The sequence below is a fragment of the Sceloporus undulatus genome, chromosome 5 (assembly GCF_019175285.1).
Source record: "Sceloporus undulatus isolate JIND9_A2432 ecotype Alabama chromosome 5, SceUnd_v1.1, whole genome shotgun sequence".
In the NCBI taxonomy this organism is placed as follows: domain Eukaryota; kingdom Metazoa; phylum Chordata; class Lepidosauria; order Squamata; family Phrynosomatidae; genus Sceloporus; species Sceloporus undulatus.
The window spans coordinates 4,960,234-4,984,575 of record NC_056526.1 but is presented as its reverse complement, the minus strand read 5'-3'; the positions used below and the strand labels follow the sequence as shown (position 1 = coordinate 4,984,575).

The window sequence follows — 24,342 nt, the reverse complement described above, 5'->3', positions numbered from 1 at the left end:
AAAATACTTGTTTCCCTCATTTTTGTTTCCCAGGGAGGAACTAAAAGTGGAGGGGAAATTGAAATTATATGCCCTAATTATTTGCCTAGCAAGACCAATTTTTTTTACTAATTTGGCAACATAAAATGCTTCATTCATAACTCAGCGTATCAATTTGTATTATTTGACATACGCACAAAGTTTAAAAACATAAAACCCCTTAATTCTGTAGAAGTGAACAAGTCAAAATATTCTACAAAGAAAAAACTGCATGCCAATGCAAACTATGCTGTTCTTGTAGTGTGCCTTAAAGTTGTTTCTGACTTACGACAATCTTAATACAACTATCACAGGAGTTTCTTAGTGAAATTTCTTCAGGGGTTTGCCTCTGCCTTCCTCTGAGGCTGAGAGAGTGTGACCTAGATCCAAAACAATTACAGAAAGCATCTAGTCTCACACTGCTTTATCTGTCCTGACTCAGTACTAGAGAATCCTGGGAATTGTCGTTTGTTGTGGCACCAGAGCTCTGACAAAGGCGGCTAAATGTCTCACAAAACTACAAATCCCAGAATTTCCTAGCATGGAGCCAGGGCAGTCAAAGCGGTCTCAGACTGAATTATTTCTGCAGTGTGTTTTGGCACTTAATCAAGGTCACCCAATGGGTTTCCATGGCTGAGCAGGGACTTGAACCCTGGTCTCCTGGAGTCCTAGTCCAACACTCAGATTACTACACCATGCTGGCTCTCAAGCTATTCTTTTGCTGTTAACAGCCCCCAAGTGGATCCCAACTGATGGCAACCCTATGGATGAGACAGCTCCAAGACCCCTTGTCCTCCACGGCTCTGCCTAATTCCCATTGTAACCTCCTTAACAGTTCCGGGACTGAAAGTGAGGGGGGGGGGTCCTCTGTATTTCAGACATGTTATGAAATGACATGACTCACAGGAGCAGAATTCAAAGATATAGCTGTGTTAATCTGTAGAATCAGTTCATACAGAGATCTTGTAGCACCTTTGAGACTAACTGAAAGAAAGAAGTTGGCAGCATGAGTTTTCACAGACTTAAGTCTACTTTCTCAGATGCATTTAGGAAGTAGACTTTAGTCTACGAAAGCTCATGCTGCCAACTTCTTTCTTTCCATGAGTTTCAAAGGTGCTACAAGATCTCTCTACATAATGGCTCTCAGGAGAAGATGATAATGCTGGGAAAAGGCAATAGGAAAAGAGAGAGACCGCGCTACAAGTGGAATGATTCCATCAAGGAAGTCATGGCCCTGGGTTTGCAAGACATGAGGAGAGCAGCCGATGTCTCAGATGTCTCTCATTCACAAGGTCACTATAAATCAAAATCTACTTGATGGCAAATAGCAGGAAAAGAGATTCCACCTCAACATTAGGAAGAACTTCCTGATGGTAAGAGTATGGTGGAGTCTCCTTTGTTTTAAACAGAGGCTGGATGGCCATCTGTCAGGGTGCTTTGATTGTGAGTTCCTGCATGGCAGAATGGGTTTGGTCTGGATGGCCCTTGAAGTCTCTTCCAACTCTATGCTTCTATGAACAGCAATAGAAAACTGATAATGGTACCTAGCAAAAGTATAGAGGAAATGTGTAGAAGGCAGTCTGGAAGGAAAAGTCAAGATGAAACATAATGAGGTCAGAATATGAAATGTACATTGAAACAGTGTGGAAATAGGTGCTTTCAAGTGACTTGTCTGGGTTCCCTCACAGTCTGGGCGAATAATGCTAACCCCGACGAGAACAATGGTCTCTTTCAGGGCAAGGCTCCACAATTGACTGGGGTTCCTTCCAATTTTCCTTCTCTGCAAACTTGCATCACCTTGATTCATGAAATGGACTTCAAAAGTACAAAGCAAGAATGCAGGCACTCAAGGTATCTTGGTGGTTAATGGATAACTAATGTACGCTGTTCACAAGTAGGTACTCTTGCCTAACCACAGAAGAGGTGCTATGCTGGGTGACCCTTATGACAAAGCTCACTCAGATCAAAGCACTTTGCAGATAATCCCAGCAACCGGAGGTCTTTCACACTACGCAGTTTTAGCTCTGCAGTTCCACTTTCACTGGATGTACCAAATGAGATTTGAAGTTTAGGCAGAGGCACATAAAATTTGAACATCCTAAAGGCACCACCAGATCCCATCTATTTTTGGAGCTTATCGGGGTCAGTTCTGATTCGTACTTGGATGGGAGACAGCCAACAAATACCAGATTCTGTAGGCTATATCTGAGGAGAAGGAACTGGCAAAACCGCCTCCAAGTATCCCTTGTCTAAGAAACCCCTATGAAATCCTTGGGGTCACCATAAATCAACTGGTGACTTGATACACAGAGACACAGACAAACACACTTGAAATTCCCAGCCAGAATTATTAGGAGCATTCAAGGATATAGCCATGTTGGTCTCTAGAATCAGTATGTAGAGAAGTCCATTTCATGATACCTTTGAGACTAATTGAAAGAAAGGAGTTGGCAGCAGGAGCATTGGGAGAAAGGCCAGACATAAATAAAGACTGTATATACTTATGTGCATCAGCCCTCCTTCTCTACAGATTTTTTATCCATGGATTCAAGCATCTGTGGCTTGAAAATATTGGAAAAAAAGTATAAATTCCAAATAGCAAAACATGATTTCCCATTTTATATAAGGGGCATCATTTTGCCCTGCCATTGTATTTAATGGGACTTGAGCACCCATGGATTTTGTTATCCACAGGGTGGTCCTGGAACCAAACCCCAGCAGATAAGAAGGTACCACTGTGTAAGTCTAGAAATTGTAGTCAAAAAACTGACCCCAAAAAACCTGCGTGAACTTATTCAACGCAAATACTATAGTTCACCTCTTATTTCCACAAAGGAAGCATCTCCCAGTGAAAGGCAAGAGCAGAATCTGTCCTGAGCTCCCTCTGCTTCCTCATCTATCCAGCCTTCAGTGTGAACACAAACAGTCATAACTGCTGGAGGTTGGCACGTTCTTGGCATCGTTTTCCTTTGCTTCATCATCCTTTAGATCTTTAGTTACATGCCCCTAAGTTTTACCCTCGGCCTATCCATGGGGCATAGCAAAACGCATAATTTTGGCCCCAAAACTTGCCCTCGATTTATACATGAAGTTGACTTATAGTCAGGTATGTATGGTATGTATGGTAAGTAAATTAGCTCTACTGCCTCCTCAAAGTATATCTAAAACTATGTATATTATATAATTTTTTAATTTTATTTTTTAATTTTAAGATATATGAAAAACTATATACACACATATATACAGTGGACCCTTGTTATACGCTGGGGTTTGGTTTCCCCGTGGATAACAAAATCCGTGGATGCTCAAGTCCCATTAAATATAATGACATAGCAAAATGGTGCCCCTTATAAAAATGGAAAATCAAGGTTTGATATTTGAAACTTATACTTTTTTTTAACATTTTCAAACTGTGGATGATTGAATCCGTGTATAAAAAATCCGTGTATAAGAAGGGCCGACTGTATATATAATTTTAATATTATTTTTAATTTTTATATATATATAAAACTATATATATATACAGTATATAATTTAAATATTATTTTTAATTTATATATATAACTATATATATAATTTTAAATTTTATTTTTAATTTTAATATATATATTTTAATTTTATTTTTAATTTACACACATATATATATATTAAAATAGAACTAAAATTATATATATATATATATATATACACACACAAAAAAAATCTAATAATAATAATAAAAAGCCTCTGAAAAGGAAGCTATTTTTTAAAAAAATTAAAATTAAAATGATTGAAAATATGAAAGTATCTATATATAATTTACATGAAGCCTGTGTGTGTGTATATATATACATATAAATAACTTTCACATTTTCAATCATTTTAATTTGAATTTTTTTAAAACCCAGCTTCCTTTTCAGAGGCATTATTATTATTATTATTATTATTATGATTAATCATTCTGTTTGCTCCCAGTGAAGGGTCTCGAGGGGGCTGACAAATTTAAAACACTAGTCTAAGTGAAAGCAGTATAACAGCCAACGGGGGGGGGGGGGCAATCCACAGTGCGGAACTAAAGCGGTTCTGCGCCGCTTTAGCCGCCGCCCCACGGATCCTGGGAGATGTAGTTTGACTTGACAGCTTGAATCGGTCCCGAAGCGGTTTATTCGTGCAGCGCGGACCTTGCCGATCCCTGTCAGCTCTGGGCCTTACCTGACCAGGAGCTCCAGGAAAACCACGTTGCTGCAGCAACCGCCGAAGACCAGCCCCAGCGCCAAGCCGGGATGCATCCTCCTCTCACGGCGGAGGGAAGGAGACTCACTGAGTGAGGACGACTGAGGGAGAAAGGAGAGCGCCGTGGAAAAGCCGGCAGAGAGGAGGCCGCTCTTTCCCCGCATCTCTCTGGTTGTAGTTCTTTGCCCTCTTTGGCCTCCGCTGAAACCTATTGGTTTCCAGCTCGTCTCGGACTACACTTCCCAGAAAGCCTCGCGCTGGCTTAGGCCTTGGGCACGTGACTTCCACCTCTTCCTACGACGGTTTGTCACCCAGCGCCTGGTTCGTCTCCTGCTATTACTCTTCTGCCTCGCAAGGGCTTCTGGGAGTTGTAGTGCCTCAATATTGTGGTGGAATTAAAGCAAGTTTTTGCTATGGGAATAGATTGCAAACAAACCAAAGAGGGAATGTGGGTTGTTGTTGTTGTTGTTTTGCCAACCTTAATCCCTAGGAAGAGGAGGGTTTTGATTGCATTTGTTTACTTAGATTTAGATTTTTATTCTTTTTTAAAAGCCCTTTTTCATTATTATTATCATTATCATTATTATTATTTATCCTTAATCCCTATCTGCTCCTTTTATTTATTTATTTACATTTATTTTTATTCTTTTAAAAAAATTTATGTTCATTGTTATCATTATCATCATTATTATTTACCTTAATCCCTGTGGAGAGGAGGATTTCAGTTGCCAGGAAATGGCTCTCCTATCCTCTCCCTTTATTTATTTAGATTTATATTTTTATACTTTTTTAAAAATTTCCATTCAAAGCCCCCTGACAGATGCCAGTCAAAGTGGTGTCAAACTGGATTATTTCTGTAGGGCACTTTGTGTTCTGGTGCTACCTCATTCTGTTTTAATGGAGGTAGCTGGGATTGACTAGAGAGAGCCAGTGTGCCATAGTGGTTTGAGTGTTGGACAACAACTCTAGAGACCAGGATTCTATTCCCAGCTGGACCATGAAACCCACTGAGTGACCATGGGCAAGTCACACACTCTCAGCCTCAAGGGAAGGCAATGGCAAACCTCCTTTGAACAAATCTTGCCAAAGCAACCATTGCCATAAGTCAAAAACGAGTTGAAGTACACAACACACACATGCACAGCTGGGATTGAACCAGGGCCCTTCTTGTGCCAATGCATCCTTCATGCCAAGCTGGCCAGTGGCATGCCATTGTTACTGAGCTGTGCCCATTCTCCTTTGAAGCTTTGTGGGCCAAGGTAGCAAAGCGAATATTGCAGCGGATGGAGTCCAGCAGCTGGATAGAGTCCAGTTAGGGGTCTCCTATAATTGTGTTATTAATACGTCTCACAGTCCGTTGGCAAAGAACAAAGAACTGGGCACAGAGTTACTCTTTGGAGCATTCCAGCACACCTAGGACCTATTAAATGGCAATTCTCCAGGTCAAGATGATTGATCTCTCCCCTTAATAACTTACAGGTCTACCAGTTTCCCCCCCCCTTTCCCTCTTTCTTGCCTTCTTTGAATCAGAGGTCCTCCTTTCCTAATAAATGGTTTCTCTTTGGCCTGCTGTGGCAAGAAGCCACCAAAACTAATTGCTCCCTTTGAACAGCTTTTCGACAGGATTAAAAACCAACGAGAATCAAAAGAAGGAGCAGAAGGCCTTTATTTTACAAAGTCAATTTTGGTTTGAAGTTGCCCCAGACCCATTATTTCTCCTTGAGTTTCCCTTCATGGTTCCTTGACAATGTGAGATCGTAGAAGAAGGGACCACCAGAATCTATGGAAGGTTTTTGTGGGGGTTTCTTGAAAAGATTCAGGATCCACACTTTCAGAATTTGCAGAGCTTGGAAAAGTTCCCTTTTGGGGAGTCCAACTCCCAGAAGCCTTCCCTAGTCTGGGATTGAAAGGCATAGCCATGTTAGTCTGGAATATCAGTAGGCAAAAGGATTTGAGACTAACTGAAAGAGGTTGGTAGCATGAGCTTTCGTAGACTTGAGCCAGCTTCCTCTGATGCATTGAGGAAGTAGTCTCAAGTCTACGAAAGCTCCTGTTACCAACTTCTTTCTTTCAGTTACTCTCAAAGGTGCTGCAAGGTCTCCTTGGTTGAGTCTATCCACCTGGTATATGGTCTTCTCTTTCTACTGACTTCCACCTTTCCTAGCAGTGATGCCTTTTTTAGTGAGCACTGCCTTCTCATGATGTGTCTGAAGTATGGCAGGCTCAATTCAGCCATCTTGGCTTCCAGGGAGAGTTCAGGCTTGATCTGTTCTAGGACCCATTTGTTTGTCTTTTGGACCATCCACTGTGTTCTCAGCACTCTTCTTCAGCACCAAATCTCAAATTACTTGATTTGTTTTGTATCCACTATTTCTTACATCCATACATGGTGATGGGAAATGCAATGGCTTGGACAATCTTAACTGTGCCATTCAGTTTTATATCTTTACACTTTACGATCTTATCTAGTTCTTTCATAGCTGGCCTTCCCAATCCTAGTCTTCTTCTGGTTTCTTGACTGCAATCCCCATTCTGATCAATTATTGATTTGGCAGGGACATTCACATTCCTGTGTGGGAAGGTAGCCGCCTGTTGTTGCCATGTTTTGCTCTGGCTTTTCTGGAAAACCTGGAGCAAAATAGAAGTCTTTTTAAATGAGGAACAAGGGGTGGAACCCCAAATTCGAGCCCAGGTGTTGTGCAAACACCCCAGAGCCTATCTGGGGGTTTGAGCCTGTGTCATGTAAACAGCACGCAGGGGGAATTTGGGATATATATGTAATGTAGACAAGCCCCAAGAATGTGCAGAAGCATGGCTGGAATCTTGCTGGTTAGTCTCAACTAGAGTAGATGCATGGAATCAACAGCTGAATGGTATGTTGGCTCATGGGTATGCCCAGCTGATTCAATGCATGTGCAGCAGTTACACTTGTGGAATTCTGGTTACAGAACTGTGAACAGAATGTGGATATTATTTAGTGTCTACAAAAGTACAACATATGCATGAAGTTACTTCTTTTTGCAGAAAACATTAACAGGATTCTAGCCCAGAACAAGCAACTTGTGCCAATGCAACCCACAGCTTAATTTCAAAAAACCCCTACAAGTGATCAGCTCAGATCCCAGCTCCTAAAATGGGGAGAAACTGGGTGGTGGAAACAGGGAGAAAAGAAGTGAGATGACCCACTTCAACTTTCGGAGTTACCAACTGCTGGCTTTGGCTCAACCCATGTGGCCCCTGGCAGAGAATGTGGCCCTCAAATGACTCCTGATGAAAGTGATTTCGAAATGAGTGTTGCATGAAATGTGAAGTCCAAGAGGTAACAACATTTATGGTCTAAAGATAAATAGTTAAGATTCAGGTCCATTCATAATGGAATTTACAAAGATCAAAGTCTTGAAGCATCTCTAAGTTCAGCAAACCACAAGTGTGTCCCTCTGCCTTGGACTTTGCGTTTTCTTCACATACAGTTGGCCCTTCTTATCCATGGGGATTTCGTTCTTGACACCCTCCCCTGTGTGGATGCCAAATACCTCAAATCCCATTATTGCCAATGATGGCATTGAACCCGGTGCATGCATGCACCGCCATTAAGGAGAATGGGGCAGGGCCATCTGTGGATGCTCTAATCAGTGAATGGCATGCCTGCTGATATGGATGGCGGTTTATATTACCAAAATGATGAATGGTCTGGAAACCATACACTATGAGGAAAGATGTAGGGAGCTGGGGATGTTTAGCCTGGAGAAGAGAAGATTAGGAGGTGATATGACAGCCCTGTTTAAGTATTTGAAGGGATGTCATAGGAGATTATTGCATTGATGAAAAACCCGACTGCTTCCCAACAGGATATAGTCAGGTTGTGGGATGCTACCAGGAATTATCACACGTAATTTGCCACTGCTGCTGCTATGCAACTGTATTCTAAGTCTCAGCTGTGCTTTTCAAAGTCGGAAAGTTCCCAACTTTGAAAAGCGTCTTCTGAAGCATGTCTGGGACCTGGGCTGTAGCTGGTCTGCAATCGCCTGATGGAATCGACGGTGAATTACATGCAATAATTCCCACTAGCATCCCACAACCTGACTGTAACCCATTGGGGAGCAGTCGGATTTTTTGTCAATATGATAAACTCCATATTGAGGATGGAGCAAGCTTTTTTTCTGCTGCTCCAGAGAACAGGACCCAGAACAACAGATTCAAACTACAGGACAAGACAGTCCACCTCAACATTAGAAGAACATATGGAAAAGCTGTTCAACAGTGAAATATGCTGCCCTAGAGAGTGGTGGAGTCTCCTTCTTTGGAGGTTTTTAAACAGAGGCTGGAGGGCTATCTGTCGGGAGTACTTGGATTGTGAGTTCTTGCATAGCAGAGGATTGGATGCCCTTGTGATCTCTTCCAACTCTTCTATGATTCAATTTTTCTGTTTCCAGACATGGAAAATTTCCATTTTTGGATGACAACTCCCAGAATCCTTCAACCAGAATAGCTACTAGCCATGCTGACCGGGAATTTCTGGGACTTGCAGTACAAAAAAGGAAACTTTTCAAGTTCTGTTATTTTCAAAGACACATGCTTTAAAAAAAACCTCATATATAATATCTAGTGTATATATGTCATCTACCATGAAGAACCAACTCTGCCTCTGTATGTTACTACTTGTCTGCCCCTTGGATGATATTATTAGTCAAACATTCTCGTAATGAACAGACTGTCAAGGCAGGAAGGAGGGTTGGAAATCATTTTAATTCCTTCTTTCTCTCCTCCTTCCCTCCCCTTTTCTCCTTTGTTCCTCTTTTTCATTCCTCGGGATTGTTAAACTTGACACCTCTTTAAGCGAACTCAAAGAGCTTCCACCTGGAGCGCTTTTTGCTTTTGAGAACCTGGCTGAATTAGATGCATCGCTCAACACTTTAGGCAGGTGAGTGTGACTTGATGGATGGGGTTTCATAGGCAGAGGGGGGAAAGCATTAAAAGCCGGTGAAGAGAGACGGGTTTCTTGGGTTTGCCTGTAAGTAAGATGGCTTGTTAGCATGGTGTAGAACTGGGAGATTCATTCCCTTTGCTTGTATCTCATAAAACTAGATGGCTTGCCTGGCCAAGCATGTTCTACTCTGGCTGTCAGGATGAGGCCTTGCCACCTAAAATGTGTTTAACTGGCCATGCCATGGGTTGAACCTGGTAACTTGAGGCATGCCAGGGCTGAGCTACAATGCGCCCATCCAAAACTTTATAATCACATGAGAAAAGCAACCTCAGACCAGAACAAATACCTATCTTATCTAGCTTCTGTTCCAGATAGGTGCAAATCCTGTTAATACAATTATTTAACCTGTTGCTGAATGGTGAATCAAACCTGATGTACAGCAATATCATATGTTGTTAGTATTTTGTGGGTTTTTCAGGCTATGAGGCCATGTTCTAGAAGAGTTTATTCCTGACGTTTTGCCAGCATCTGTGGCTGGCATCTTCAGAGAATGCTGGCATGGTTTCCAGACCCTTCATCATTTTGGTGGCCCTACCCTGGACACACTCCAACTTGTCAACATCCTTTTTGTATTATGTTGCCCATAACTGGACATAGTATTATTCCAGATGAGTCCTGAGCAAAGCAGAATAGAGTGGCACTATGACTTCCCTTGATCTAGACACTATACGTCTATTGATGCAGCCTAAAATCACATTGGCCTTTTTAGCTGCCACATCACACTGTTGATTCATGTTCAACTTGTGGTCTACTAGGACTCCTAGATCCCTTTCACGCATAGTCTCATTCAGCCAGGTGTTTCCCATCTTATATCTATGCATTTCATTTTTTTTCTACCTACGTGCAGTACCTTACATTTCTTGGTATTGAAATTCATTTTGTTAGCTTTATTTCCATCTTTCTAATCTATCAAGGTCATTTTGAATTTTGATCTTGTCCTCTGGGGTATTAGCTACTCCTCCTAAATTAGTGTTGTCTGCAAATTTGATAAGTACAGTGGTGCCTCGGGTTACGAATTTAATTCGTTCCGCGGCCGCTTTCGTAACCCGAAAAGCCTTCGTAAGCCGAATTGCCATAGGCGCTAATGGGGAAAAGCCGCGATTCCGTGTAAAACAGCGCCGAAAAGCACCAAAAATTTTTTCGTAACCCGAAAAAACATTCGTAACCCGGAACAATGTTTTCCAATGGGATTTTTTCGTATCCCGAAAATTTCGTAACCTGGGTATTTCGTATCCCGAGGTACCACTGTATGCCCTCTATTCTTTTGTCCAAGTCATTGATAAAGATATTGAATAACGCTGGGCCCAGGACAACAGCCCACTGGTCACTTCTCTCCAGGATAAAGAAAAGGAGCCATTGCTGATCACCCTTTGGGTTCGGCCAGTCAACCAATTACTAATCCATTTAACAGTTGCATTGTCTAGTGAGATCCCCACTCAGCCATGGAAACCCATTGGGTGATCTGAAGCAAGCAAGCTTCACATTCTCCTCAGAGGGAGTCAATGGCAAGTCTCCACTGAACTGCTCTTTCCAAGATAACCCTAACAACAATAAAGGAGGCAGCATGGTGTAGGGGTTTGAGGGTTGACCTAGGATTCTGGAAGACTCCTCACACAGCCATGGAAACCCATGTATCATCTGTAAACTATGCACTCTCTAAGCAGTTTACAAGTGTTAGCCAATTGCCCCCAACAAGCTAGGTACTGATTTTACAAATCTACGAATGGATGGAAGGCTGTGTCAACCTTGGAGCCCTTGAGAATCAAACTCCTAGCGTTGTGGCTGCAGTAAAGGCATTCAATCACTGTGCCATCAGGGCTCCCAGATAGATAAGCCTGGTAGATAAATACATGGAAAGAGGAGACTGAAATATGTAGGCTGAATGCAACATGTTTAGAACAAAATCCTTCTTCATGCACATTTTTGGATCTTTGATCGTGAAGTAGGTTGCAGAAAGATTTTATGTCAGAATGGGCTTCACACTCCATGAAAGCATATGCCACAAAATGTTTTAGCCTTTATGACAGACGTTTACAATCTGGAACCCTCCCAATGTGATGGGATGCAACTTCCATCACCCGTAACCGTGGGTCATCTGGTGGATGATGGGAGTTGTGATACTATACATCTGGAAGGCACCAGAATAAGAAAAGCATCTTTGAAGCCGCCTTGGGTACCACTTTGGGAGAAAGGCGGAATAAAAATAAAATAAAATAAACAAAGGGCTCAAAGTCTCTTTGCTGCTTTGATTTTACAGTACATACTTCTAATGCAGTCTAATACACATACTTCTCTGGAATTTGTCCAGAAGACAAGCCCGCTAGACCTGTAAGAGAACCAAAGAAGACTTCTCTGCATGATATAGCTGTTTCAACTTGTCACAAAGATGATACACTTGAGAGAGTGAAACCTTGGTTGATCTAAGAGATGTGACATATGCAAAGTGCCAGAAAGCAAGATGAAAGCCAAAGAAAACAGAACCACTTGCAAACGTTTGGAATCTATTTAATATCATTAAATCAACAGCAGAGCAAACATTGGTTGTACTGTTGTACATGCAATCGATGTGTGTTTGAAGATTGGAGAGTTCTGTTCCTCATTATGTATTGCATATCTCTCCCCACTTGCAAGACAAAACTTGGCTATCTGAAAGCGTTAAGAGAAGCTTTGATTTTCTTTATCATCATTTAGAACAACTGAATCCATGTTGTGAACCAGCATGGCATTGTGTTTTGAATGTTGGACTATGACTCTGGAGACCACGGTTCAATTCCCAGCTTGTCCATGAAACCCACTGGGTAACCTTGGGTAAGTCACATCCTCTCAGCCTCAGGAGAAGGCAATGGTAAATAAATCTTTCCAAGAAAACTCTATGACCAGTTGAAAATGACTTGAAGGCACACAACAACAACAACAACAACAACAACAACAACAACAACAACAAGCCTTTCTTTAACTGGTCTTGTCTTTGGCTTGATGCTTAGGAAGACCAGGAGTGGATCTGATTCCCTGCCATTATAAAAGTCTTGCAATGAAAGGAGACCACAAGAAGGACTTTCTCAGTTATACTTCATTATTGACAGAGAATTGTAACTCAAAAAACAGAAAGCCACAGATATGACTTTGCTCTGTGCGACGTGTCAAAATAGGCCCAGATTTGTGGGTAATTTTAGGAGGAGAAAGGGGAAAAGGTTATCTTCTCCCTTTGGAGTACTCTGTCACATCCTTCCTGAATAACCACAATAAAGGGGCTGGTATGCACACACATCACAATATACCATATTTCTGCATCTCTGGAGATGCTCTATCATGAAAAGATTTTCATTTCAATGTTGTACTTATCCCATCATTAAAGTGCGATTGACCACGATCGTGCAAAAGATTTTCTCATGATGTTGCACTTATCCTGCCATTGTCCTGTAATCGAAGTGGAATTGTCCCATCCTTGCCCTTCATTTTGTATTATCGGAAAAACACTTTAATGCAATTCCACTGACAGTTTAATGACAAGATCAGTGCAAATGTGTGAATGTCTGTTCTGCAATTGCTGTCACAGATGGGATAAGGACGGGATTTGTTTCCATCCCCCATCTGATAATCTCCTCTGTTGTTGTGATGCGGCATGAAATGAAAAGTTCTGAAAAAGCACACAAGCTGCTATCAGAGTCCATTTGAATATACTCTCCGGGAACCCTTTTCTGTTAAATCATTTATGATATTTGATTAATGTGCCAAAAAGATACTGATCTTAGTCCAGCTGTACTTTGAGACCATGTCTATCCTACAATGTTGCCATTGTCTTTCCAGTTCTCCAATTTCGTCCGAATAACCATTCTCTCCCCATCATAATTTGTTCATTAATTCCATTTATAGCTTGTCTTTTCTCCGCTTTCATACAAGGCACCTCCTCCTTCCCAGTTTATGTTACAACAGTCCTATAAAGTAGCTCATGTTGGGAAGTGCTGTATGCCTTCAACTCAAGTTGTTTCCAACTTATGATGACCCTAAAACGCTACCATGGGGTTTTCTTGGCAAAATTTATTCACAGGACATTTACCAATGCCTTCTCCTGAGGCTGAGTGTATGTGACTTGCCCAAGGTCAGCCAGTGGGTTTCCGTGGTCGAGCCATGATTTGAACCATGGTCTCCGCAGTCATAGTCTAAATGCTCAAACCACTATACTCCTCTAGGAAAAGGGAGTTTGAGATGTCTCATATTACGTTGGGGGCTTGAAATCCAATCCTGTGTTCAGAATGTGTCAGATGCCCTAGGAAATTGTGTTCATTTGTGTTCCAAGCCCTTGAAAATGTCTACATGTAAGCATAGTGATGTCTGAGGATTTGAAAAAGGTCTGCTGAAAACAGGCAGAGAAAACTGGAAAGAACTGCAGAGACTGTAGACACCTTTCCCCCTTCTCTGTTCATCTGTGCTTTTAAGCCACTGGTCCAGATCTTAAAGTGGTGCCATGTAGCATAAATAACAGCCAGCAGAATTACATTCCACTTCCGTTATGCAACCTCAATACTGGAGTATAGGGAAAGCCAGCATGGTCTGGTGGCTTCATCAAGAAAACTGTGTGAGAACCTCTTAGGATGACCATAAGTTGGAAACAGCTTGAAGGCAAACAACAACAGTACTAGATAGTAATGTAGCACAACAAATGGGCTTTGGAAGGTAATGCATATGGCTGTCCTCATGCATCTCAGTACATACTTGCACACTACTATCTGAACAACAATGCTCACATGCGCAACACTGCTTCTATGTCAGCTGAATAAAACCATTGCACATGGTCTAGAATTGTCTAGAAAAAAGAAAACACCTTGTATGAATTACACAATTTTATGTCTGTGTCATCAATAGGAAGCTGGATCTTAAATCTTGAATGACCTGAGTAAACCTTGTTTATATACAAGTGATGGCAGAATGTTGTCACCCTCAATGCTTTTGAATAAAATGAAGAAACTTAGCTTTGCTACAACTCTAGTGGCATCAAAGTCCATCCTCTACTGGATCTTCATATTGCATCCCCACCACTCCAGACTCTTGTTGTTGTTGTTGTCAAGAGAAATTGCCTGAAATGGCATGGAATGGTATTTTCAGTGGCAAGGGTCCAGACAAGACAAAAATGGTTGCACATTCCAAGTGAGGGCAAAAAACATTGCCTTCCCTTTGAACTGGCTTTGTGACATGCTTGTGCCGCCAAATGTTGCCAAACTGCTATAGCACTAAGATTATTTGAGCAACCATTTGAACACATCTGCTTTATTGAACAGCCATTGACTCCGATCTCTTCTTAAGTAATACTTATCTTAGGACCTTATCACACTAGATGAATCCTGGGCAGAAACAGGATTTCAAAGTTGAAAAAAAAACTGTCTGAAAAACATCCTGCATTTGCAATGTTTCTTCCAAACAGCAATAACACGAAAATAAAGCAAACGGAAAGTCAACAAAAATGACATCTTTTTGCTTTCAGGAACTTTCCGAAAGTAAAATGGTGTCATTTTTGTTGACTTTCTGTTTGCTTTATTTTCGCGTTATTGCTGTTTGGTGGAAACGCATCTGAAAAACACCCCACATTTGTGTTTTCCCCCCCTACTTTTAAAACCCTGTTTCTGTCAAGTGTGATAAGGCTCTTACTAATGGCTGCTGAAGCAGCCCTCTGTTTAGCAGCACTCAAATGTGCTACCCTTAACAGCAGAAACGTTAGCTTCTGAACATTTGGTGTAGTTCAAGTCCAAACCCACCCTCAGGCATCCCCCCTTTTCTCCATCCCCTTGAATGAAACAAGACTAATGTCATCTTTAGGTTGTCTGTCAAACCACCTGGATATTAATGTGCTTCTCTAGTCACCTTTGCCATAGGTAGCGTTTTTATCTATTAATCAGTTTCTCTCTCTCTTTTTTTACAGCCACTTCCATTGAGATGCAGGTGTGTGCAATGAGGAATGCAAAATACCAGCCCAGGCAAAAGGGGAGGAGGTTCTCTACCCCAGAACGGCAGGCTCACTGAGCACCGGCAGCTATGTTAGGAATCTTCTCTGCTTCCTAATTTGTTTTATAGCTGTGAGAGGGTTGAGGCAGACTGGATAGCCATTCCTACATGAGAGGCAGTTATGGGGTAAATTGCAGGGCAGGCTGGATAACTATTCCTATGCCTAAGACCTTGTCTGCACCGGCCATGATACCCTGGGGGCATCCTGAAGTATCCTGGACTCAGACCTGCCCCAACCTCCCTCTATTATCAGGCCTGCCATTTCTACTCCAGGACAGCTGTCTGCACAGGTGTCCCACTGACCCACCTGAGGCATCCGCGGCTGCCATGGGTCGCTCACTCCTGAGATCATAAAAAGGTGCCCAGTGATGATTACGTACATGGATGGAAACCTTGTTCTGACCTTAGAGAAAGCATCTGGTGACAGGAGCAGGCCTTGGGATGCCCATTGAGACAGCTACCTGGGCGTGGAAATAGAGTATTCCAGATCTTCCAAGAAGAAACAGAGTAGAAGTATAGAATCATAAAATCATAGAGTTGGAAGAGACTGCAAGGGCCATCCAGTCCAACTCCATTCTGCCATGCAGGAAATCTAAGCATATCCAACAGATGGCCATCCAGCCTCTGTTTAAAGACCTCTAAAGAAGGCGACTCCACTACACTCCGAGGAAGGAGTGTGTTCCACTGTCGAACAGCCCTTACTGTCAGGGAGTTCCTCCTAATGTTGAGGTGGAATCTCTTTTCCTGTAGCTTGCATCCATTGTTCCGGGTCCTAGTCTGTGGAGCAGCAGAAAACAAAGCTTGCTCCCTCCTCAATATGACACCCCTTCAAGTATTTAAACAGGGCTATCATATCACCTCTTAACCTTCTCTTCTCCAGGCTAAACAACTCCAGCTATCTAAATCATTCCTCATAGGACATAGTTTCCAGACCCTTCACCATTTTGGTCGCCCTCCTTTGAACATGCTTGTAAAACTACAAATCTCAGGATTCCATAGGATTGAGCTACAGCACTTAAAGTGATATGAAACTGCATTATTTCTACAGTGTAGCTGCACCTCCAGATAAATGACATCCATGGCACTCCCACCATCTACTATACTAGTGACCTGATCTATTTGTTTTTTTTTATTTATATACCGCTATTCCAAAGATCATAGCAGTGAACAGCAAGTAAGCTAATTAGCAAGTAAGCTAATTTGCCCCCCACAGTCTGGGTACTCATTTTAGCTCCCTCCTTGGAAGGATGCAAGCCTGAGTCGAGCTTGGGCCCTTTTGCTGGTCTTGAACTCGCAACCTTGTGGTTTTGAGTGAATGGCTGCAGTACAGGCATTTAACCACTGCGCCACCAGGACAAACCCAGATATTCTAATTTATATTGTAAGCCACTTTGAGACCTGTCTGGGGAAAAAGGGGATATATAGTAAATCAAAGAAGTAAACAAATAAATGAAAATCCTAAGAAGGGAGAGCCCAGTCTACAACTAGGAATTCCAGGATGTCAAATTGGGCCAACACATAGGTCATCTGGTTAGATGCATTTTCAGATTAAATAATTATTTCTAAATGTGCATCTATGAATGTAAACTAATATATTCCCTTTCTATGCAGTTCTGTGTTTGTTTATGTCCTCTTTTTTGGTGATTTGTCCATACTTATTTCAAAGCAGACCTAAACTGGCTCAATTTCCATGAGATGGGTCCTCAAGTCATGGCTTTGGACATTTGGGTTGGAATTCTGTTAGTTATTGTCATGGGGGCATGCTTACCAAGTCTGCAGATGACAGCAAATTAGAAGGGGTAGCTAATACCCCAGAGGACAGGACCAAAATTCAAATTGACCTTAACATATTAACATATTAAAAGAGTTAGGCCAAAACTAACAAAATGAATTTCAGCAGGGAAAAAAATGTAAGAAATGCAGAGAAAAGGCTCAGATATAGGATGGGTAACACCTGGCTTGACAACTGTGCACGTAAAGGGATCTGGGAGTCTTTTAGTAGACCACAGACTGAACATCAATATGATGCTAGGCTTCATCAATAGTAGTATAGTGTCTAGATTAAGGGAAGTAATAGTGCCACTCCATTCTGCTTTGGTCAAACCTCATCCGGAATGCATTGTCCAGTTCTGGGCACCACGGTTCAAGAAAGATGTTGACAAGGTGGAGCTTGTCCAAAGGAGGGCGAAAATGGTGAAAAGTCTGGAAACCACGAAGTCCTAAGAGAAGCGGCTTAGGGAGCTGAGTATATCTAGCCTGGAGAAGAGAAGGTTAAGAGATAACAAGATAACCATGTTTAAATGTTTGAAGGAACATCACATTGAGGATGAAGCAAACTTGTTTTTTTGCTACTCCAGAGACTAAGATGCAGAGCAATGGATTCAAACGACAGGAAAAGAGATTCCATCTAAACATCAGGAGGAGTTTCCTGATGGTCAGAACTGGTCAGCCATGGTAGAGTATCCTTCTTGGGAGGTTTTTAAACAGAGGCTGGACTGCTATCTGTCAGGAGTAATTTGTGTCTTCTTGCATGGCAGACTGGGCCTGGACTAGATGGTCCTTGGAGTCTCTTCAAAACTTCGTGATTCTATGATTCTAACTAGAATAGATCCAGTGAACCAGCTGTCAACACATAGGTAAATCTAATTGATTCATTGGCTTTAGCTGGGACTCATAATAGGACTTAGGCTTTCCTCTTCTCCTTTGTATATGGATGCTCTACTTGGACCAGATATCGGCATTCCTGGCCAAGGTGGCTGTCGTTCAGCCAACTTTCAGTGTTCTGGCTCTCCTCTCCACTCCCCTTGGTTTTGTTTTAACTTGGAGACTTTTCTTCTTGGGTGCTGAGCTGGAACTGCTCAGCCAGGAGCGGCATGCCAAGTTGTCTCCCAGTTACTTCAAGTGAATGGATGCTTTCGTTCCCGAGACAGACCCATCCAAATGGGAGCCAGTGGCCTAGAGGTGAAATGCTCCATGCCTGAGCAGCCTTTGGCACTCTGTTGTGACAGCGCCTTTGAACAGCCCAAGCCTGTGGTGAGGAGGTGGTCGGGAAGAATGTGCGCACTAATTTTTGCAAATGTCTCTTTCTGGCTAATTTATTAGCTGGCAAAGATCTGAGCTGCCCGTTTGGGTTCATTGCTCCCAAACAATGTTTACCAGAGTTATGCTTGAAATGGTTCTGCTTATGAACTTGTCACTTCCATTCATTGGTGCCAGGCATGGTGCCAATATATCCTGTGTAACAGGAGAAGGTTTTGTTGGACTCTAACAAAACCTCAAGGTTTTGTTGGATTCCAACTCATGTCAACCCAACCCTTGACCTTCCCGGGTGGGGCTGATGGGAGTTGGATTCCTGCAACATCAGAAGGGAGGCCATGGGTTGCCAGCTTCAGAACTACAAGTTATGTTTCTTTAATAAGCAAGCACTAAACTCTGGAGCAGAGAACCAAAGTGGTATAGTGGTTTTACTGTAGGACTAGGACTCCGGGAGAGCAGGGTTCAAATCCCCACTCGGCCATGGAAACCCATGGATAACCTTGGGCAAGTTATACTCTGTCAGGACTTTCTTACACTAGCCTTCTGCCCCATCATAATGTGTTAGTCTGAGAATGGAAACATCCTGGTTTGGCATCATTTCTTTTCCATTTTTTCACAATAGCGCTTTGGCAATCCATGGTTGCATGATCTCTTTTCTGCACTGCCAAATTCTGCCTTCCAAGGAAGGGGGGGGGGAACAAGCATCCTGGGAAATGAAGTTCAAAAAAGTAATTATTTCCAGGTTCTGTAGCCTTGTGGTGTTTGGCCTGTTTGTAACCTGGACTTTCATCTCTTTCCTACCACAGGTAATAAAATCTGCTGCTTGTCTGCTGTCAAACCCACCCGGCTGTCTCTCCTCCACCACCTGAAGTTGTTTCCTCTGAGAACTGGCATCATAAGTGCTACGTCTGCACTGCAGAAATAATCCAGTTTGACACCACTTTAACAGTCATGGCTCCATCCTATAGAATCCTATGGCCTGTTACAGACTGCCAAAATAAAGCTGCTTCGGGTCTCTTTGGAGGTATACTGTTTAAATGATGCATGGGTCCTAAGAGTCCAGAGTCGCGCCAAAGCCACACTCCATTCCTAAGCACTGGAGTGCAGCTTTGGTGCAGCTTCCAGATTCTTAGGGTGCATGGATCATTTAAACAGCATACCTCCAAAGAGACCTGAAGCAGCTTTATTTTGGCAGTCTGTAACAGGCCCATGTTTTATAGTTTGTGGTGGCACCAGAGCTCACAAAAATGGGGCTGCCCGCCTTGGCGGGACGGCCTGGTTGCTGCCTGGGGGAAGCCCAGCGGACGGCTGGAGGCCTCCTCCAGCTCGAGTGGCCCTCCAAACCCCGGCGCGGGGATGCTCGAGCCGTGATTGGCTCAGCCAGAGGGGGGAAGGCGGTGCTTCCTCCCACGCTGCTGGGACTACAGGTCCCAGCGGCCTCTGCGGGAGGAAGTACTTGCCAATTGGGCGGCGTCATTCCCAGGCGCCGCCCGGGATTGGAGGGAGGCCGGGAGGCACGCCTTGCTGCCCCTTGCCGGCCTCCCATTGGTTCACAGGCCTACAAAAGGCCACGAGGCATCAGAGGACGGCGCCATTGTTGCTTGGCTCACCCACCCACCCTCCCTCTGTGGGTTTGGGTTGTTGTCACAACTTTGCATGGCGGTTGCATAGGTCTAGGATCTGGTGGGCGTGGTTTCCAGGGCTGCGTAGAGCTGGATCGGGAGTCCATCTGGACACGGGGAGCGCTGCGAGCGATGCGGTATTGCCATTGCGGGGGCATCACCAGCACAGCGTCCTCCGTTGGCAAGAGATAGGGCAGGGGTAGATACGCGGTTGATGGAGCGTGAGCAGCAGCTCATAATCTCTTGTCATCCCAAAGCTTGGCTGTGACCAAGAACTTTGGTTCATCCAATCAGTACTGGGCTGATGAATGACAGATCCAGACCTCATGCATTGGAGCCGACCCTACATTTGCATTGGCTTGGTCCTTGGTTATGTTAATAAAGTTGTGGCCTTTACCTCCAACATGCTGTGGTTTATTGTGTCCGTGGCGGCATTCCTCTGAAGCAACTACAAATCCAAGAATTCAATAGCATTAAGACAGGTCAGTTAAAGTGGTCTCAAACTGCATTATTTCTGCAATGCAGATTCAGCCTACAGCTCTTTTACTTTACTTATCAAACTCCCATTAGTTTATTCAAAAGTTAATATGATGATTAAAATAACCTTTAAATTAGATAAAAGTCCTTACCAAGGACGTAATAAAAGTACACAACTTTTTTTAATCCTCTGCTTTGTATAAATGGGCTGTTGGTATACATGGGAGGGGGCAGGAGAGGATATTATTATTATTATTATTATTATTATTATTATTATTATTATTATTTGTATCTGCTGAGATTTGGTTCCAGATCTCCCCATAGATATCAGAATTCATGGGTGCTCCAGTCCCATTAAATACAATGGATAGTAAAATGGTGACCCTTATACAAAATGGCAAAATCAAAGTTTGCTTTTTGGAACTGGTATATTTTTTCTGTATTTTCCAGCCATGGATGCCTGAATCTGTGGATAAAGAATCTGCAGATATGAAGGGCCAGCTGTATCACTCTTCTAAAATCCTGAAATCGTAACAGAGAATAGAAGATTGTTTTAATGTTATTTATGATACATCCCAAGGACTTTTTGATGTAGAGTGGGGTAGAAATATTCATCAATAAGTAATTAATAAATCCTGCAGGGCAGGGAATTGGTTTGGATGTCCATTGTGGTCCCTTCCAACTGTGATTCTATGGCATCGCTCCACATTGTACTCAACTGCAAAGGAATTATCCAGGATGCCAAATTGTATTCCCCAAAATATGCTCAGGTCCTTGGATGGCTTTTTAAAGGCTCATATTAAAACCCAAACCCATCGAAGGCATGTCACAACAACAAAAAGACATAAAAGTCATCAGAAAAATCCCTCACAAGCTTCCCCCCCCTCCTCCCCCCGGCCTAAATTTCCTTGGCTCCTTGCCATTTCTCTTCCCGTGCAGTTCTCCCAAACAAGGCAGGAGCCATGAGGGGAATGCAAAACTTGTCAGAGAAGGGGCTCGTCAAAGGAAAACGAAGACCGCCAAGATGCGAAAATAAATGGGACTTGAAGCATTTTTGGTCAGTTTCCAAGGGAAGCGTGTTTCAACCGATGGAGCGATCAGCCATCTTTGAAAGCCACTGAAGGAGGAAAAAGGAAAAAAGAAGAGGGATTGAGAAAGAGAGAAGCAACCAACAAAAGCATTCAAAGGATAGAGTCACCAAGTCAGAGTACATTGGGCTCTGCTTTTTAGGGAAACAATTGGATTCAGCCAAAAGAATGTTTAAAAAAGGAAGGTGTGCAATGCATCTGTGAGGATGCTGAAAAGTTCCAGGGAATGACCTAGGACCATGATGCACTTAGGGCCGATACAAACTGGTACTTTGTGCCAGCCTGTGGGCGGAGCCAGGGTGCAGTGTCCTCACGCTGGATGCCCTAACTCCATCCTAGAGCACCATTTTGCTGTGCGCAGGTCCACAAGACATACACCATCATGACGCGACTCTGACACTTCATCCACATCATACAGTGTCGAAGGGGCATCATAAAGCCATGCCGCCACGGCTGTAGCGCACCTTGGAGGTTGCAAAAAGGAGCCCTTTTTGTGGCTCCTTTTTGCGCCCTCCAGAGGCCAGATCAGGGCTGTGGCATGAGGTTGTCACGGCCCAAATCTGGCCAGTAAACGGGCAGCTGAGACCACTCCTTAGAATCATAGAGCTGGAAGAGACCGCAAGGGCCATCCAGTCCAACCCCATTCTGCCATGCAGGAACTCTCAATCAAAGCATCCCCGACAGATGGCCATCTAGACTCTGTTTAAAGAGCTCTAAGGAAGGAGACTTCATTGCACTCCATTAAGGGAGTGTGTGCCACTGTTGAACAGCCCTTACTGTCAGGATGTTCCTCCTAATGTTGAGCTGGAATCTCTGTTCCTGGCGCTTGCATCCATTGTTCCATGTTCTAGTCTCTGGAGCAGCAGAAAACAGGCTTGCTCCATCCTCAGTGTGACACCCCTTCAAATACTTCAAGAGCTCTATCATATCATTTCTTAACCATCTCATTTCCAGGATAAACACGCCCAGCTCCCTAAGTCTTTTCTCATAAAGCATGGTTTCCTGACCCTTCGCCATTTTGGTCACCCTCCTCTGGATACACTCCAATTTGTCGACATCCTTTTTGAATCGTGGTGCCTAGAACTGGCATATTGTTTCTCAAGAGATTTTAAAAAAACTTTCAAAATAAATAAGGTAATAGATAATTCTGATGTTTGGTCACTGAAATGCTGCTAATCACCTCTGAATCGTTCCAAAATTTCCTTCCTTCCAAACTCTTTTTAAGGTTTAGAAACAGGAAATAGTTTTTTGTGGGTCTTTCAGGCTATGTGGCCATGTTCTAGAAGAGTTTATTCCTGACATTTGACCAGCATCTGTGGCTGGCATCTTCAAAGAATCTCTCAAAGATGCCAGCTCCAGCTGCTGGCAAAACATCAAGAATGAACTCTTTTAGTTCATGGACACATAGCCTGAAAAACCCTTAAAAAATGATGAATGCCGGTCATGAAAGCCTTCGACTTAACAAACAAGAAATAGTCAGATGGAGCAAGATGTGGTGAGTTGTGTGGATGGTCCATGCACTCAAACCCTACATTCTTCAAAACATCTATTGTCTTGCCAGCCCTAAGAGCAGGTGAATTGTCCTTCCAAAAGACAACAGCTTTCTGCATGGGATGAAACACACGGCCAAAATAAAGCAGCTTATAGCTGCTTTGAAGACAGGAAGTTTAGATGACGCACTAAGTGAAAGTGTTTGGGAGCAAAATCAAGCCACACTCTGGGGCTAAAATCCAGAGCAAAAAGAAGCTAGGATCGTCAATCTTGGGGCAGAAAATATGCATCTTCACACTGGCATATAAATGGCCTAGTGTTAGTGCGGTACTGCAGCAAAGCAAAATCACGATTGCGAATAATGCAATGGATGTAATGACATAATACACAAAACTACCATTACCAATACTGTTAACAATGTCTAGGGGTGAGTTCATTATTCTTGTTGTGTGCCTTCAAGTCATTTCCAGCTTATGGCAACACTAAGGAGAACCTATCAGGGTTTTCTGGAGCTGAGAGTGTGTGATGCGCCCAGTGGGTTTCCATGATTGACCAAGGAATCAAATCCTGGTTTCCAGAGTCGTAGTCCAATCGACAAACCACTGTGCCATGCTGGCTCTCAAGGGGTGAATATTGATCCCCCTATAGCAAAAAATGGCACCACCAACGAAGGAGCAGGAGGTGCAAACAGACTTGGGAAATTTTGTAATATTATTGTTATAAAATTAGATATAATTTCTCAGTGTATAAAATTTGCAATATATATAAAAGCATGTATAAAATTTGCAATCTGTAAATGCATTAAAAAAAACTATTTAGGATTGGGGCTACCTGACCCTTAGGGTTGCAAGTTTGAAATCTAGAGAAGGCAACCAGATGTGTAAAAGGGGCAATTTCACCAGGTGTTGCTTATCACACAACACACCTGAAATTTGCTCTTCTGCTCAACCATTAAAGGTACAGGAGCACTCTCCAATTCCACCTACCCTAAAGAGGGCAAATAATTGGCAAAACAGTCCTCCAAAGACATGCTCAGTGGCATAGAAAACTAATAATTTGAACAGGGATGTGTGTGGACAAACTGAAGATGCGAATGCAATGGAGTATAATGGAAGAGGGCTTGTTTTCTGCTACTCCAGAAACTAGGATATGGAACAATGGATTTAAATGGCAGGAAAAGAAGTCCACCTCAACATTAGGAAAAAACTTCCTGACAGTAAAAGCTGTCTGACAGTGGAAGATACTGCCTTGGATGGCCATATGGAGTGCTTGATGTATTCCTACATGGCAAAGGGTTGGCCTGGATGGCCCTTGGGGTTTCTTCCAACTCTATGTTTCTATGAGTCTATGACCTTAGGCAAGTCCCACTCTCTCAGCCTTAGAGAAAGGCAATGGCACATCTCTGAACAAATCT

The 24,342-nt window shown here is 42.9% G+C and overlaps 1 protein-coding gene across 4 annotated transcripts in view; it reads right to left on the bottom strand.

Annotated features, from left to right (window-relative positions):
- The window catches only part of SLC35B4 (solute carrier family 35 member B4), a 25,695-nt gene extending 21,325 nt beyond the window's left edge, over nt 1-4,370 (bottom strand). For 3 of the 4 annotated variants that reach the window (XM_042468111.1, XM_042468108.1, XM_042468110.1), the window contains exon 1: nt 4,210-4,370. In XM_042468111.1, coding sequence (XP_042324045.1) covers nt 4,210-4,286 — 77 coding nt within the window. In that variant the 5' untranslated portion in view covers nt 4,287-4,370. The remainder of the gene's footprint in view (nt 1-4,209) is intronic. The other variant, XM_042468109.1, reaches the window with a different exon arrangement.
- Between the last annotated feature and the right edge of the window lie 19,972 nt (nt 4,371-24,342).